General features: G+C 41.7%; 1 protein-coding gene across 3 annotated transcripts in view; it reads left to right on the top strand.

Moving 5' to 3' along the window:
- Window positions 1-9,704: 9,704 nt before the first annotated feature.
- acat1 (acetyl-CoA acetyltransferase 1) overlaps window positions 9,705-16,681 on the top strand; it is a 34,236-nt gene continuing 27,259 nt past the window's right edge. The window contains exons 1-4 of one of the 3 annotated variants that reach the window (XM_048598382.1): window positions 9,705-9,838; window positions 11,914-11,961; window positions 13,813-13,930; window positions 16,475-16,570. In XM_048598382.1, the coding sequence (XP_048454339.1) occupies window positions 9,767-9,838; window positions 11,914-11,961; window positions 13,813-13,930; window positions 16,475-16,570 (334 nt within the window). In that variant the 5' untranslated portion in view covers window positions 9,705-9,766. Of the gene's footprint in view, window positions 9,902-11,913; window positions 11,962-13,812; window positions 13,931-16,474; window positions 16,571-16,681 lie in introns of all 3 variants that reach the window. The other 2 variants (XM_048598381.1, XM_048598380.1) reach the window with 2 other exon arrangements.

Raw genomic sequence — 16,681 nt, 5'->3', positions numbered from 1 at the left:
TCCAACGCATCATCCTCCGACACTTCCGCCATCTGCAATCCGACCCCACCACCAAAGACATCTTTCCCTCCCCACCCTTATCTGCTTTCCGGAGGGACCACTCTCTCCGTGACTCCCTTGTCCGCTCCACACTCCCCTCCAGCTCCACCACACCCGGCACTTTTCCCTGCAACCGCAGGAAGTGCTACACCTGCCCCCATACCTCCTCCCTCACCCCCATTCCAGGCCCCAAGAAGACTTTCCACATCAAGCAGATGTTCACCTGCACATCTGCCAATGTGGTATACTGCATCCGCTGTACCCAGTGTGGCTGCCTCTACATTGGGGAAACCAAGCGGAGGCTACTTCCTTTGCAGAACACCTACACTCAGTTCGCAATAAACAACTGCACCTCCCAGTCGTGAACCATTTCAACTCCCCCTCCCATTCCTCAGACGACATGTCCATCCTGGGCCTCCTGCAGTGCCACAATGATGCCACCCGAAGGTTGCAGGAACAGCAACTCATATTCCGCTTGGGAACCCTGCAGCCCAATGGTATCAAAGTGGATTTCACAAGCTTCAAAATCTCCCCTCCCCCTACCGCATCCCAAAACCAGCCCAGCTCGTCCCCGCCTCCCTAACCTGTTCTTCCTCCCACCTATCCCCTCCTCCCACCTCAAACCGCAGCCCCATCTCCTACCGACTAACCTCATCCTGCCCCCTTGACCTGTCCGTCCTCCCTGGACTGACCTATCCCCTCCCTAACTCCCCACCTACACTCACCTTTACTGGCTCCATCCCCGCCTCTTCGACCTGTTTGTTTCCTCTCCAGCTATCCTCTCCTCTATCCATCTTCTATCCGCCTCCCACTCCCTCCGTATTTATTTCAGAACCCCCTTCCCCTCCCCCTTTTCTGATGAAGTGTCTGGGCCCGAAACGTCAGCCTTTCTGCTCCTATGATGCTGCTTGGCCTGCTGTGTTCATCCAGCCCTGCACCTTGTTGTGTGAATTGTATGTCTGTTTTAAATAAACTAATAAAGGTAGTGATTAGTTGATACAAACTTGACTCTTGTCCTCTTTGTGCGGAGACAATAATGGTTGTTGAGGGCGGTAACCGGGCAACACCTCTTAAATGTTTGAGCATTTCCACCTTTTAGGTAGTGAGTTCCAGATACCCACCAGCCTTAGGATGAAAAGTATTTCCTCAAATTCCCACTAAATGTCCTGCTGATAAAGCCCTCCCATCCACATTTTAAGAATTCTGCTGCCTCTGTGCCTTTCATGTTTTGTGTATCCCAGATAATATTGAGCTAATTGAAATCCCCTACTCTTATGATCCTATTATTTTTATACTTCTGTGAGATTTGCTTACATGTCAGTCTTTCAATCTCTCTCTGACTATTTGACCATCAGCAAAGTGATTGCCCCCTTTTTGTTCTTAAGTTCTACCCAGATGGCCTCATTTGAGGTGCCTTCTAAGATATCATCCCTCTCTATTGCAGTAGTTAATCCATTGATCAATACTGCAACACTGCTTCTTTTACACCCAGCCTTCTGGCCTGAAGCTTTTATCCCATGGAATAGGCTCGCCATGATGTTGACCTGATTTTCCGCCACTTGCGTCTCCATGCTCACTTGGTCGGGCAGGAATCCACCCCAACTCCTGTCCCACTGATCCCTTCGCCCACCTCCAGTATTCAACCTTCACTTAGACCCCTTCCTCTGGCCTCTTTGCTGCCTCTAACTCTTCATTGAAAACCGTCGGCATGACATCAGCTGTCTCAATTTCTCTGCTCCTCTCTCACCCACTCTAACTTGTCCCCTTCTGAAATTGCTTCACTTCACGCTCTCAGGTCCAACCCTAACTATCTCATCAAACTCGCCAACAAGGGTGGTGCCGTTGTACAATGGCATACTGATCTTTACCTTGAGGAGGCTCAACGCCAACTCTTGGACACCCTCTCCCTGGACTGTGACCCCACATCTCAACATTAAGCCATTGTTGCCAGGACTGTCACTGGCCTCATTACCTCCAGAGATCCTACCCCCATTGCCTCCAACCTTATAGTCTCCCAAGCATGCTTCTGCCTCCTTCCCAAAATCCACAAACCAGACTGTCCCAGTAGGTCCATCGTATCATCTTGTTGCTGCACCACTGAGCTCATCTCCTCCTACCTTGATTCCATCCTCTCTCCACTTGTCCAGATCCTGCCTGCTTACATCTGAGATTCCTCCGATGCCCTCTGCCATATTGACAATTTCTGGTTCCCTGACCCTAACTGCCTCCTCTTCACCATGAATGTCCAATCCCTCTATACCTCCATTTCCCAACAGGATGGTCTGAGAGCTCACGGCTACTTCCTCGACCAGAGGCCTGAACAATCCCCATCCACCACCACTCTCCTCCAACTGGATGAACTTCTTCTCTCACTGAACAATTTCTCTTTTAATTCATTCCACCTCTGCCAAGTCAAAGGAGTGGCTATGGGCACCCGCATGGGTCCCAGTTATGCCTGCTTCTTTATGGAGTGTGTGGAATAATCCTTGTTCCAGTCCTACACTGGGCCCTCCCATAACTCTTTTGTCAGTACATCACTATTTTAAAATTAATAGAGTTATGGTCAGGTCAAACAGGGCCTCAAGTGACCTCACATACTTTTCAATCAGTGACTGACTTGCGTCAACATCAAACCTAGTTGTGAAACCTCTCTGCCGTGATTCAATATCTGAATCTTTGGACAAAGAGAAACTCACCCCACTGAATATCTGTGGGAACAACATCCTCACCACATCTGCCATCCTGGGCTGAGTGAGAATTTCATATAGGCTGTGGATAGCAGTCAGCGAGACATTGGCCGAGTAAATGTCCCCACTGACAGGGCAGGTTTTTCCCTCGAGTGAGTACACGAGGTGTTTGATCGTACTCACTACGCAGACTCTATCCTCAGCTGCTGCTCTCCACACATCCTGGATGAACTTGTCCTGGGGGCGGTGACAGAGCAGTAGCTGGGATATACCTGCTGTCGAGTTCTTTGAGGTCAAAGCAGTTATCCCTTGTAAAACTCACTGTTTCATCCCCTAACGAGGGATTAACTCCAAATGAAGCCCCAGCATATGAAGGATATCTGAGGCCCAGCCCTGAAGTTTTCATCTCTGTTGTAGGAAGAGGTTTTCTAACAGCAAGGAAATGACCTAGGCACAGCTGAGATCTTGGTCGGCTAATCAGCACTGTGATCTGTTGGCATGTCTGGAACTGGACTTGGTGATCAGGATCCGTCAGGTCTTCAGGAAGGGTCTTCAGAATCCCTAAGCGCCCTTGATGCTGTTCCAGGCTGGCTCCTTCACCCACTAACTGGAAGGAGCAGATAGTATAGACTGCACTGAGGACCATTCGATCAGCATAGCGTCGAATCAGTCCTCCAAGCAGTGTCCCTACAAGATTCCCCAGCACTTCCCTGCTGACATTAAACTTCCTTGAATACACCATAAACATCTCACAGATTGTGTGTATTGCTGTTTTTCTCGCTCACTGTCTTCCATTGACAAGATTCCCTCTTCAGTTTTCTGGATGGTTTGAGACTTATCTTCTGTCTCAGCAATGATCTTCTTGACTGCAACTGAAAACAAATGAATAACAGGTTTCATTGTTCAGTCCGCTTTTAAATATATTCCAGCTCTGCTGATTCAACTCTCTCTGCTATCTCACCCAGGAATCGGGAAGGTCTAGATTGAGTTTCCCAGTGCACTTGAGTTGCTGTCCTCTCTAATCGTTTCCCCCGCACAAGTGTATAGATCGCTTCACTTTGTTGTGTTTTCTCTGACCTTGCGATGATTGTGTTGTCATGGTTCTCATTGTGATGGCAGGAGCCCTCAGTTGTAATGTGGTCCTAAGCTCCCAGTGGTGTCATGTGTTTGGATTTTCAAAAACAAACATTCAATGAGGAGTCACAGAGGTTATGACACAGAGCGAGGGCTCATGCCATGGTTCATAGTCATACTGGCATTGAGTAGTACAGCATGGAAACAGAGTCTTTGGTCCAACCAGTCCATTCTGAACATCATCCCAAACTCAACTAGTGCCACCTGCGTTCTCCTGGGCCATATCCCTCCAAACCTTTCCTATTCATGTACTTATCCAAATGTCATTTAAACATTGTAATTGTACCCACATCCACCACTTCCTCAGGAACTTAATTCCACACACGAGCCACCACCTTGTAAAAAATTTGCTCCTCATGTCTTTTTTAAATCTCTCTCCTCTCACCTTAAAATTGTGCCCCCTATTCTTGTTACCCCCCATCCTAGGGAAAAGACATATACCATTAACTCTATCTATGCCCCTCATTATTTTGTAAACTTCTATAAGGTCGCTTCTCAACCTCCTATGCTCCAGTGAAGAAAAGTCCCATCCTATCCAGCCTTTCTTTATAACTCATACATTCCATATCTGGAACATCCTGGTAAATATCTTCTGAACCCTCTTCAGCTTAATAATATGCTTCCTATAACTGGGCAACCAGAACCGGACATGGTATTCCAGAAGAGGCCTCACCAATGTCCTGTACAACCTCAACATGACTTCCCAACTCCTTTACTCAAGGGACTAAGCAATAAAGCCAAGTGTGCCAAACACCTTTTTAACCACCCTGTCTATATGTGATGCAAACTTCAAAGAATTATGTACCTGAACCCCTAGGTCCCTCTGTTCTACAACACTATTCAAGGTCCTACCATTAATTGTACAACCCTACCCTTGTTTGTTGTTCCAAAATGCAATGCCTTGCATTTATCCAGATTGAACTCCATCTGTCATTTTGCATCCACTGACATATTTGAGCAAGATCCCTTTGTAATCTTAGAAAACCTTCTTCACTATCTACGATGTCACCAGTTTTAGTGTTGTCTGCAATCTTATTCATCACGCCTTCTATAGTCTCATCCAAATCATTTATATAAATGACAAACAAAAGAGGACCCAGAACTGATCCCTGTGGAACACCACTGGTCACAGGCCTTCAGTCCAAAAAGCAGCCGTCCACCATTACTCTCTGTCTCCTGCCGTTTAGCCAGTTGGCAAGCTCACCCTGAATCCCATGTGACCTAACTTTACTAATCAGTCTATCAAGTGGAACCTTGTTAAAGGCTTTACTGAAATCTAAGTAAACTATGTCTATCCTCATCAATCTTTTTAGTGAGATATGATTTTCCTCACACAAAATCATGCAAACTATCTCTAATCAATTTTTGCCTCTCTATCCTATCTTTTATCATCACCTCCAACAATTTTCCCACAACCGAAGTCAGACTCAAAGGTCTATAGTTTCCAGTTTCTCCTTACAACCTTTCTTAAACAAAGATACAACATTAGCCACTCTCCAGTCATCAGGCACCTCACCCATAGTCACAGGTGATGTAAATATTTCTGCAAGGCATCTCACAATTTCCTCCCTTACTTCCCACAACATTCTGCGATATATTGGATCAGGTCCTACAGATATATCCACCTTTATATTCTCTAAGACTTCCTGAAATTCCTCTTCTGTAATATGACCTGTTTTTAAAACATCAAAATCAATATGACTTTCCATTTCTTTCTCCACAGTAAAAACTGACATGAAATATTCATTTAGTTTCTCCCCTACCTCCTGAGGTTCAACTCAACGATGACCTCCTTGATCTTTAAGAGGACCTCCCCTCTTTCTAGTTATCCTCTTGCTCTTAATGTATTTGTAGAATCTCTTTGGATTATCCTTAACCTTATCTGCCAATGCTATCTCATAAACCCTCTTTGCCTTCCTGATTTCTTTCTTAAGAATATCCCTACATGCTTTATATTGATTCAGAGATTCAATTGAACAAAGTTGTCTATATCTAAAATAAGATCCTCTTTTATTCTTGACTAGAACCTCAATATATTCATTCATCCTTTGTTCCTTAATCTTAGCAGCCTTATCCTTCACTCTCACAGGAACATGGATTGAGTGCTGATTAACAGATATGAGTACAGGAGATCTTAGCCTTGACTGGTCTGACAATGATTTCTCTGCTGCAGGATCTTTTTATAGAGTGATACAGCACAGAAACAGACCCTTTGTTCCAACCAGTCCATACCAACCATAATCTCAAACTAAACTCGTGCCAAGTGTTTGCGATGGGTCCATATGCCTCCAAAATGTTCTTATTCATGCACTTAACTGTAAGTCAATTCTGAGTATAAAAGAACTAAAAATGAATCAAAATAAAAATCTTATACTACTGAAATGTAACAACTGTAAGAAATCTAGAATTAAACCTAGAAATAAGCCTGAATCTCAGGAGCAGCTGCAAATTCCACACTACTTCCAGTACACAATTTTAGAATTTCTTTTTTCTTTTCAACATCCCTCCAGCTGGGTGCTGTTCAGTCTAAAAGCCATCTGGGGTAACACTTTCTCACACAAAAGACAGACAAACAAACATGGTTAAGGGATTAAAAAAAAACAAGACTGGCCAGATTACTTCAGTGGTGTTCATGATGCATTGTTCCACAGGCATAGATGTTGTTTTCTTGGTTGATTTTTCTGAAGATGTCCATCAGGGTTACTTTTCCAGTTTGCTCAGATAAAGGCAGCAATAACAGTACAGTACAGGAACAGGCCCTTCAGCCCACCAAGCCTGCACCAGCATGTGGTGTCTTTATAAACTCAAAACCTTTCCCTCTACATGGTCCATATTCCTCTATTCCCTGCCAATCATGCATCTGTCAAGATACCTCTTAAACATTACCATTGCATCTTTCTCCACCAATTCCTCTGGCTGTGCAGTCCAGGTACTTACCACCCCCGTGTAAAAAAACTTACCACTTACATCATCTCTAAATTTACCCCTCTTTGCCTAAGTTCCCTACAAGTTGACATTTCTACCCTGAGAAAAAGACTATCGAGTCCCCTAATAATTTTAAAAGCTTCTATCAGGTTACCGCTCAGCCTTTGGCATTCAAGTGGAAAGAAACCAAGTTTGTCCAATCTCTTCTCATTGCTAATACCCTCTAAAGCAGGCAGCATTCTGGTAAACCATTTCTGTACTCTCTCCAAAGTGACCACGACCTTCTGGTAATGTGTGCAATATTCCAAAAGTGGCCTAAATAAAATTCAATAGAGCTGCAACATGACGTACCTATTTTTATACTCTGTGTCCCAACCGATGAAGGCAAACATACCATATGCCTTCTTGACCAGCTTATCCACTTGTGTTGCCACTTTCAGGGAACTGTGTAACTATGTGCCTAGATCCTCCTGTATGTTGATATCACTAAGGGTTGTGCCCATTTACTGTGGATAATTCTGAATTAACCTGTTCACCTCTGAAGTGGTTGGGACTTGAACCTGGGCCTCTTGGCTCAAAGGTAGGGACACTGCCATTGCACCTTAGCTCTTCCAATGCATCACTTCGCATCTGTCTGGATTAAACTCCATCTGACATTTCTCTGCCCAAGTCTCCAGCCTTTCTATATCCTGCTTTATCCTTTGGCAATCCTCCTCACTATCCACAGCTCTCCAATCTGTACAATTTATAGTACTTATAACATAGTTTTCTATTCTCTGAGGTTCCAAGAACAGCTCATGGGATGTTAGACAGGGAACTTTCAAATTTGCATGCATGTTATAGCATCAGCAGCCAGATTCCATTTTTTTTTCAGAAAACAGTCCAAAACCCAATTCAAACTCTGACCACTCCCTGTTAGACTGACTCTCTCTTCCACAATCTCCCATTCAGCATCTGCTGCCTGCTCGAACATAAAGTTTTTTCCAGATTTGTTAGAGCCATTTCTCAGATACCGACCTCATTAATAGCCAACTTTTAGTATCTGCTTAAACATAATGCTTGTCCCCAATGGCGAAGCATCTGCACAATGTTCAGCACCATTTTCAACTTCTCAGATACTGAAGCAATCCATGTTCAAATGCAGCAAGACATGGATAATATTCAGGTTTGGGCTGACAAGTGGCAAGCCACATTCGCACCACTGAATTCCACAAAATGACCATCTCAATAAGAGAGAATCTAACTGTTGCCTTTTCACATTCAACTGCATTACCTTCGCTAAATCCCTACTTATCCCTACTATCAACATCCTGGGGGTTACCATTGATCAAAAACTGTGGTGGGCTAGCCACATAAATAGTGTGGCTACAGAGCAGGTTAGAGGCTAGGAATCGTGCAGCAAGTGACTCACCTCCAGACTTCACTAGGTGTCCCACCAAATATGAAGCACAGGTCAGGAAAATGATGAAACACTGCCCTGTTGTCTGGAGGAGTGCAGCTCCAACAACACTCAAGAAGTTTTACGCCGTCCATTGGCACTGGGTCCACAAATATTCACTCCGTCAATTATAGATGCTCTGTAGTGGCATGTGTACCATCTACAAAATGCACTGCAGAAAATTCATCAAAGCTGCTAAGACAGCACCTTCCAAACTCACAATTGCTACTATCCAGCAGGACAAGGGCAGCAGATGCATGGAAACACCATCAACATTGGGTACCCCTCTAAGCCACACACTATCCTGACTTGGAAATGTTTGGCTATGCTTTCAGTATTGCTAGGTTCTAAATAGTGGAACTCTGTTCCTGAAGGGATCCCGGGTCTGCCCTTACCAGTGGACTGTGGCAGTTCAAGGACAACAGGGATGGGCAATAACTGCTGGACTAACCACTGAAGCCTACATCCCAGGCTGAAAATTCTGTGATGAATGTCTCATCCTAAGCCTCCATAAGTGTCTCTGTCATTGAATAAGGCACAGAGCATGATGGTAGTGTATGCTGTCCGATGGAACATCCTCTACATTTGCAGCTCTAACACTCAAGAAGTCTGATTCTTTGCGTGACAAAGTAGCCAATTTAATGGGTACTCCCATTTATGACTTGAAACATTTACTCTGTTCATCATTCGCTGCAGTATACTATATCTACAGGTCACTGGAACAATTCACCAAGACTTTTTGGTGGCCCCTTACAAATAAATGTGTGGTGTCTATCAACTTGCACTAGGATAGCAAGTACATGCAAAGATTCTTTTGTTAAATTTCTTTGCCATGTACACTTTCCTACCATAAACATCACTGTTCCTTCATGGTTGCTGGGTCAAGGTCCTGAGTTGTAGGAGAGTTATCCTTACAGAGTACAAGTAGTTCTTGAAGAATGCTCGGAATTCCCAATTCATGGTCACTTAGTGATGCTTGTTTTTGAAAAAGTTGAAAGAGTACTATGCAAAAGTATAGAACCAGCTACGTTGAATCCTCTTCATTCACTTTGTGATTTAAAGTAATCAGTTTTTGAATGGATCTCCTATCAGTGTGACAGTGCTGTGATGTTGACATTCCTTATATTTGTGTCATTCAGGCATATTAAATACGTTAATGACAAGATAAACATGTTGATGGATTAGCTTCAGGTGTTGAAATGAAAACAATGTACTGGAGAAACTCAAAAAGTATGACAGCATTTTTCGCTGAGAAATAGCTAACGTTTCAAGTCCAATGGCTTTTCTTCGGAACTCAGGTGCCAGAACTGCTGGGTCTCTCCAGCACTCTTTTTATTTCGATTCTCCAGAATCCACAGTGTTTTGCTTTTATTCACCTTGTGTTGACCCTGACCTTCCAGGACTACAACTCCCAGGAGACCTCGCTGCACGTCTCCGCTCGCGGCCCCACCTTCCATTAAAGCCGGCCGTGATTGGGTGGTGAAGCTGCTAGCCTCTGATTGGGTGGGTGATCCTGCTCAAGGTGAAGGTGGTCGTTTGCGTGATGGCGGTGGCTCGTTTCGTGTTGGTGACTAGCGGACGGCTTCAGCGAGGGGACATTGTGCCCCGGCTGCTGGTGAGGAGTCAGAGGCGGGTTATTTCAGAGGTGGGCGATGGCTGTGAGGGTGAGATGTGTAAGGTCAGTGGACGGAGATGAGCGGGGGGTCCAGCCTCTGAAGGGAGCTGCCGCCACATTGAGCTCTGAAACACTGCAGATTGTGTAAGGCCCAAGGGGCTGGAGAGCACAGGATCCCGGGGGTGTGGGGTCACAACACAGTATTGGTGACATGTCACTCTGAGGGAATGTGAGCGAGACTTGTCCACTCTCCGACTGGTTCGCGAATAGCGGGTACTCCATATGAAGACCTGGAGAGAAGTTGCATTGAGTTTAAAGGCAAAACTGCAAGCATTTAAATCAGTGACGGTGGCCGGCAGTTCAGCTTCTCAATCGGAACTGACTGACGGATAAACTGCGGCAACTCTAAAATTAAAACATGAAGGAATCGCAAGAAATATGTTGTTAGACAGGGACGAGCAGTTACCTCCTCACTTCATCCCCAGCCCACGTCCTCCCCGAAACTACTTATGAGACAAGGAAGGCTGTCACTTTGGAGAGACTTCCAGCAGTCAGTTATCTTCCAGTTGTTTCAGGATTCTTTTGGATGGCTCGATGCAGTGGTTTTATTTTCCTTGTAATTTTCCACATATGATCATGGTTTTGTTGTGGGAATGGACATGATCAGAGCTATACATTCCACAACGAGGAACCACAGTTATAAAGGTTCCTGTTTATTCCTGTTAGAGTATATCTTCATGGATGTTTGTGGGTCCTTTGGCATCTTAATAAACAGCAATCATTTGTGTGATCCTAGATTGCAGCTGTCATCAGCTTTTCAACAATAAGTAACACATTTAGATTTAATCTTTCATGATATCCACATTCATGCATTTTCTAGTAGGGGATCACGGGATAGAGTTGAAAAACTTTGAAATTGCACTGCCTTTCCCTTTCCTACCAAATATATGACTAATTTTACCAGCTAACTCAGAATTGAGTAGGAGTTGAACCTAGGGTCTTCTATTACAAATGGTTTCAACCGTACACTGCAATTAACCAAGGAAATTTGATTAAATTTAAAAATATGTTTGTTTTTAGCCTTTTGATTTTCTTAACATTGTGTTGGCATGTGATATGAAGTTTTTGACACAAACATTATAAATGTGAGGTTTAGGTTTATATCTGGAACAGAAGTCATATTACTTTGCAATGTGGATCACAGAGTCCAAATATCTGACTAAGCATGGTGAAGTAATAACCCATGGAATTGAGCAAACAGGTCACTTTTAGTCAGAAATATTTATCTTTTCGTGTGCCAGACCAGCGCTTTCTTATTTCTTGTTTACATTTACTATTTTGGGATTTGAACACATTCCTGTGTCAATATTCATTCTGAAGTTGCTAGCGTCTAGCTGCTTTTACTTTTTCCCACATGAGGAGCATATATTAATCTCTTTTATACCAGATATTTTCATAATTGGCATCAGTGTATTTATTGGTGTCTACTTTGTTTGAAATTCTTCAAACTATTTTATAAATGAGAGTTCAACAAATTTTACTTCTCAACACATCTGCATACATACTGACAAAAATTTGAATTGGCCTAATTCAATATTGACTGGCTGCAGGCAATAACAATTGATTTGTTTGATCAGATAAAAAATATATTTAGAAGCAGATGTCACTTTTTTTTTGAGGCTTCAGTCAAAATTTGGTAATGATTTTGGATTAAGCAATAAAGTTTCCATATTTAATTTGGTTTTGAAATCTGTCCTCCTACTCAAAAGGTTAAGCCAGGAATGGTCATCGATTGCAGATTTTAGACTAAATGTAAATAAACGTGTAACCTTTTTGAGTTTGGACTTTGAGACACTGTCGGCCAGTAACCCATTAGACTGAATAACACAAAACACCTGGCCTTCTGGCTCCCTTTGTCAATCAAAAATTACAATTGGTATATTTTAAATTCTAAGACTAAAATTAACTTTTTTGTTTGATGGAATACGTTATGTGGTCTTCCTGTACTGTTCTTAATATGTTATGTCATTTTCACCTTTGTTTTCTTCAATATACTGCAATGTGTTTTATTCCAGCTTGCAAAATGTAAACATCGAGGATATTCCTCTGGACCCACGTTGAATGTAAGTACAATGTATTTCAGAACTTCTCATGCTTAGTGCGGTCTGTGCTAATGAGAGTTTTATAGATTATATTTTACCAGCAATATACACTATGGACCATTATTTAAAATTAAATGTCCACAAACTGACACCCAAAAAGAAAGTGTTGACAGTCCCAAATAAAAACATATTCTGTGTGGGCACAGCCTTACCAGTGGCTTTGGGGTTTTAAATGATGCTGAACATTGTGCGTTCTGGAGCGAGCATCCCTCTAATGATGGAGTGAATCATCAATGAAGCAGCTGAAGGTGATTTTGGCCAGGACTGTACTGGGAGGATCTACTGTAGTGATGTTGTGGGTCTGATGTTTGGTGTCCAACAGCCATGACAATCTTCTTTGTGTTAGGTGGAACTCCAACAGGTAGAGAGTTTTGCCTTTGGCTCAAGCTGACTTCAGTTTTGCCAGGGCTCCTTGATGTCATGCTTTTTCAAATACGGTCTTATTGGCAAGGGCAATCGGTCTCACCTTGCTTTTTGAATTCAGCTCTTCTATCGTGTTTGGATTTAGGCAGTAATGTGACCAGAAGCTGAGTGGTCCTGGCAGATTCCATATTGAACATTATTGAACAGCTTAGTAGGTATCACTTAGAGTCATAGAGTTGTACAGCACGGAAACAGACACTTCAGTCCAACTCGGTCATGCTGATCAGCCATCCTAAATTAATTTCGTCCCACTGCCAGCATTTGGCCTGTATCCCTCTGAACCCTGCCTATTCATATACTTATCCAGATGCCTTTTAAATGTGTAATTGTACCTACCTCCACCACTTCCTCTGGCAGCTCATTCTGTACATGCACCACCCTCTGCGTGAAAAAGTTGCCCCTTGGGTCCCTTTTAAATATTCCCCTCTCACCTTAAACCTATGCCCTCTAGTTTTGGACTCCTGGGAAAAAGACCTTGTCTTTTAACCCTATCCATGCCCCTCATGATTTTATAAACATCTAAAAGGTCAATGCTCCAGGGAAAACAGCCCCAATCTATCAGCCTCTCCCTAAGCTGAAACCCTCCAACTCCAGCAACATTCTTTCAAATCTTTTCTCCACCCTCTCAAGTTTAACAACATCTTTCCTATAGCAGGGAGACCAGAATTGAATGCAGTATTCCAAAAGTGGCCTAACCAATGTCCTGTACGACTGCACATGACATCCCAACTCCTATACTCAATGCACTGATCAGTAAAGGCAAGTAAACGCTGCCTTCATTACCCTACTTACCTGTGACTCCACCTTCAAGGATACTGTTGACAAAGCTTTCATTACTTTGCTAATGACTGAGAGTAGGTTGATTGACTAATTTGCATTTGTCCCATATCTTGCAGGCAGGACATAGCTGAGCGATTTTCTACATTGTTGTGCAGATCCCTGTGTTGTAGCTGTAGTAGAAAAGTTTGCTAGAGGCTAATTGTATACCTGTTCTGCAAGTTTATTAATGTCTTGTAATTTAATTCATTTCCAGTGTTGTCTATCTCTGTCCCTTGCAATTTGATGGCATCTGCAAACTTAGGAATTGTATTTTTGATTTGAAATTCTAAATCGTTAATGGCAATTATCTCCCACTCCGAATTGGGTTCTCTTTACCCAATTTACTGTTTTCTTAAAGTCACTGAGTTGTATATTTGGCTACTTATTTCTATATGGTACTTCATCAAAGCTTTTTGGAAAGCAAGATAAATTAGGTCTAATGCATTATTCATATTCACTGTAAATTTCTGATTTTGATAAAATACTTTCTAACATACTTGATATGTTAAAGTCTACCTCATTTAGAATTTGAATTACAAACGAACATGCATTTTAATGTTTTTACAATAGGAAGTGGTCATTGCAAGTGCAGCCAGAACCCCTGTTGGTTCATTTAAAGGATGTCTTTCCTCATTAACAGCCACACAGCTTGGTTCAATTTCAATAAGAGCTGCCATCGAAAGAGCAGGTATGAGTGTATGTTCTGTACTTTACTGATGTAAAAACATTTCCTTAGCTTTAAGGAATTTTTAAGAAAGCTTAAAGAAAAAAAACATGCTACTAAATAAAACTGAAAATACATTTTTGAAGTAAATTGCTAAGATAAAATGGAAAACTTTATAATGACAAACTGGAAGAACAAAATTGCGATGTATTGTTTTTAAAAAAAGTGACTTTTAAATATAATTGGCATTAGTTTGTTAGAGACGTGGGAAGGAGGTAAATTAAACTCTTATTTTTATCATCTTCTGTCCATGGACAGAAGTGTTTAAATTTTTGTTTGAAACAAGCTGTCGTAGGTTTCTTCCAAATCTTTGGAGTCCAACGTTTAAGTGACCCACGACAAACTCTTTTTCAGGTTAAATCAAAAGCATGGTTTATCCATTCATTCAAACCTTGGGATGATTGATACAACATAATTAATATATATGCAGTACAAGGAAGATTTAAAAAATTTGCAATTGAGAATAATTTAAGCCAAAGATATGCATATTAATTTGCATTATTGTTAAAGTCCATATAGTGTTACAGAATTTTTGCATAATTAGTGATGACACAGCAGGGATAGGTCTGCTCGCCAAGATTTCACTTTTTCCAGAGAAACGAGGTTTTGAGGAGCTGTACTTGAGCTTGAGGCTTATTGTTGGTCCGGAGTCTGGCTGTTCTGTTACTGCCTTGTTAGATCCTTACTAGACTCCAGGAAAACTGGTTTAGAAATCAAAATAAACTTTTCATAGACCAGAAGAAATTTAGTTTGTTGTGGGCACATTAATCCATTTCAATTTACCAATTACTTTCTAACCCTTGCCCAACAATCCATTGTTCATCCCATGAGCTAAATGAGGCTACAAAGTGTAGAGCTGGATGATCACAGCAGGCCAAGCAGCATCAGAGGGGCAGGAAAGCTGACGTTTCGGATCTAGACCCTTCTTCAGAAACAGAGATAGTAGGAACTGCAGATGCTGGAGAATCCGAGACAACAAGGTGCAGGGCTGGATGAACACAGCAGGCCAAGCAGCATCATAGGAGCAGAGAGGCTGACGTTTCGGGCCTAGACCCTTCTTCAGAAACGTCAGCTTTCCTGCTGCTCCGATGCTGCTTGGCCTGCTGTGTTCATCCAGCTCTACACCTTGTTGTCTCAGATTCTCCAGCATCGGCAGTTCCTACTATCTCTGCAGCTAAATGAGGCTGTTAGCTCTTCTACAAGATCAGAGGTTTGATGAGTCTCCCTTTATCAGTCCTTGCTGGAAAGGCAACCTTTTCATTTTTTTTTCCTGATTGTTGACTATAATGTCTAAACGATGAAAAGGTGAGGTTCCAGGAGAGTGGTGTTAAAGCTCAATTCTGATGCAATTTTACAGAATTTTAGTTAGCTTGCAACGTGTTTTATGATATTTTACAAAAATATGCCTTTTAAGACAACTTAACCTTTTTCAAATTTGTGGAGCTGAGGAGTTCCTTAAAATTCCTTACTGTATATCACTATCTGATATGATTGCAGACTCCACTGAATAATTTCTTTTCAAGTGTATCGCTTTTTCAAGCAAAAAGGTAGAAGATATTGGCAAAGTTTCATCTTACGCAAGAGAAAACAAGTTCTGAGCTGAAGAGTATTTTTACATTGTAATTTCTGAAATTGTTTACCTTGGCTCTTGTAAAATGTTTTCATGATATCTGGTGGCGACTTTGATTCTACAACAAATTGTAGCAGAACCCCAATGCATACTAAGTAATTTGCACAATGAGAGTATTGACTTGAATATGTGCAAAATTGCAGCATAGTGGTATAGTGTTTGTCGAAACTTCATTACCTATCTTAGCCTAATTACCTATAGTAAGATTCAAGTGAGAGACTTTCATAAATGACATTTGATTCCAATAAGCATAACATGAAACAAATGCTTTTGGATACATGTATAAAACCTTTAATAGTTTCTAGGCAGAAGCAACATCGTGCTTACATTTGGAGAAACCTTGTACTAATTTGCAACAATTTTTTGATTGAATATTTTATATCAATTAATTTCATTGTATCAGTTCAATATCACTTCAGTACCCATGTGGATTTTCAAATGTTAGTATGGTGTGACTGTGGTGTTTTTAAATTCTTTAGTTCTAAAAGTACACTTTTCCATTTTGTTAATTTTTTAAAGATGGGCAAGTGCATAAAACATTGCTTTATTCTCCAGAATATAAGTATTGATTTGTAGGATTGGCGGACCAGAGAGTTGTTGGAAATGATTCATCTAATTTTTTTCTTATCTTTGTTTAATGAATGTTTGGCTTTCCATTGAGATTTCTACATTGGCAGCGGAGCGAAGGAAAGTACATTTGGATTGTTAATCTACTGCAGTAACATTAATTCATATCTCTGTAGACCAGATGGTAGGAAGAGTTCTATCGTTGAAATCTTCGATATTGCTATGTTTATTTTATACAAATGTTTAAGTTAGTTGATTATTTGTGCAGCAAAATCTGATGCATAATATTAATATATTGGTTCAATTGACAGGGATTCCTCCAGAGGAAGTGAAAGAAGTGTACATGGGCAATGTTTTACAAGCTGGGGAAGGGCAAGCTCCTGCTCGACAATCTGCCCTTGGTGCAGGTAGTATATTGCTGTTCATATATCTGGATAGCATAAGAACATAGAGCAGATTTTTGGATTGTGCCATAAATAAAACTCTGTCTATAGCTGTCTTAGTTAAGTTTAAGAAAA

The sequence above is a fragment of the Rhincodon typus genome, chromosome 6, assembly GCF_021869965.1.
Source record: "Rhincodon typus isolate 14 chromosome 6, sRhiTyp1.1, whole genome shotgun sequence".
NCBI classification, from domain to species: domain Eukaryota; kingdom Metazoa; phylum Chordata; class Chondrichthyes; order Orectolobiformes; family Rhincodontidae; genus Rhincodon; species Rhincodon typus.
Note: the sequence above shows the minus strand (reverse complement) of the source record. Positions and strands in the feature narration are given on the sequence as shown.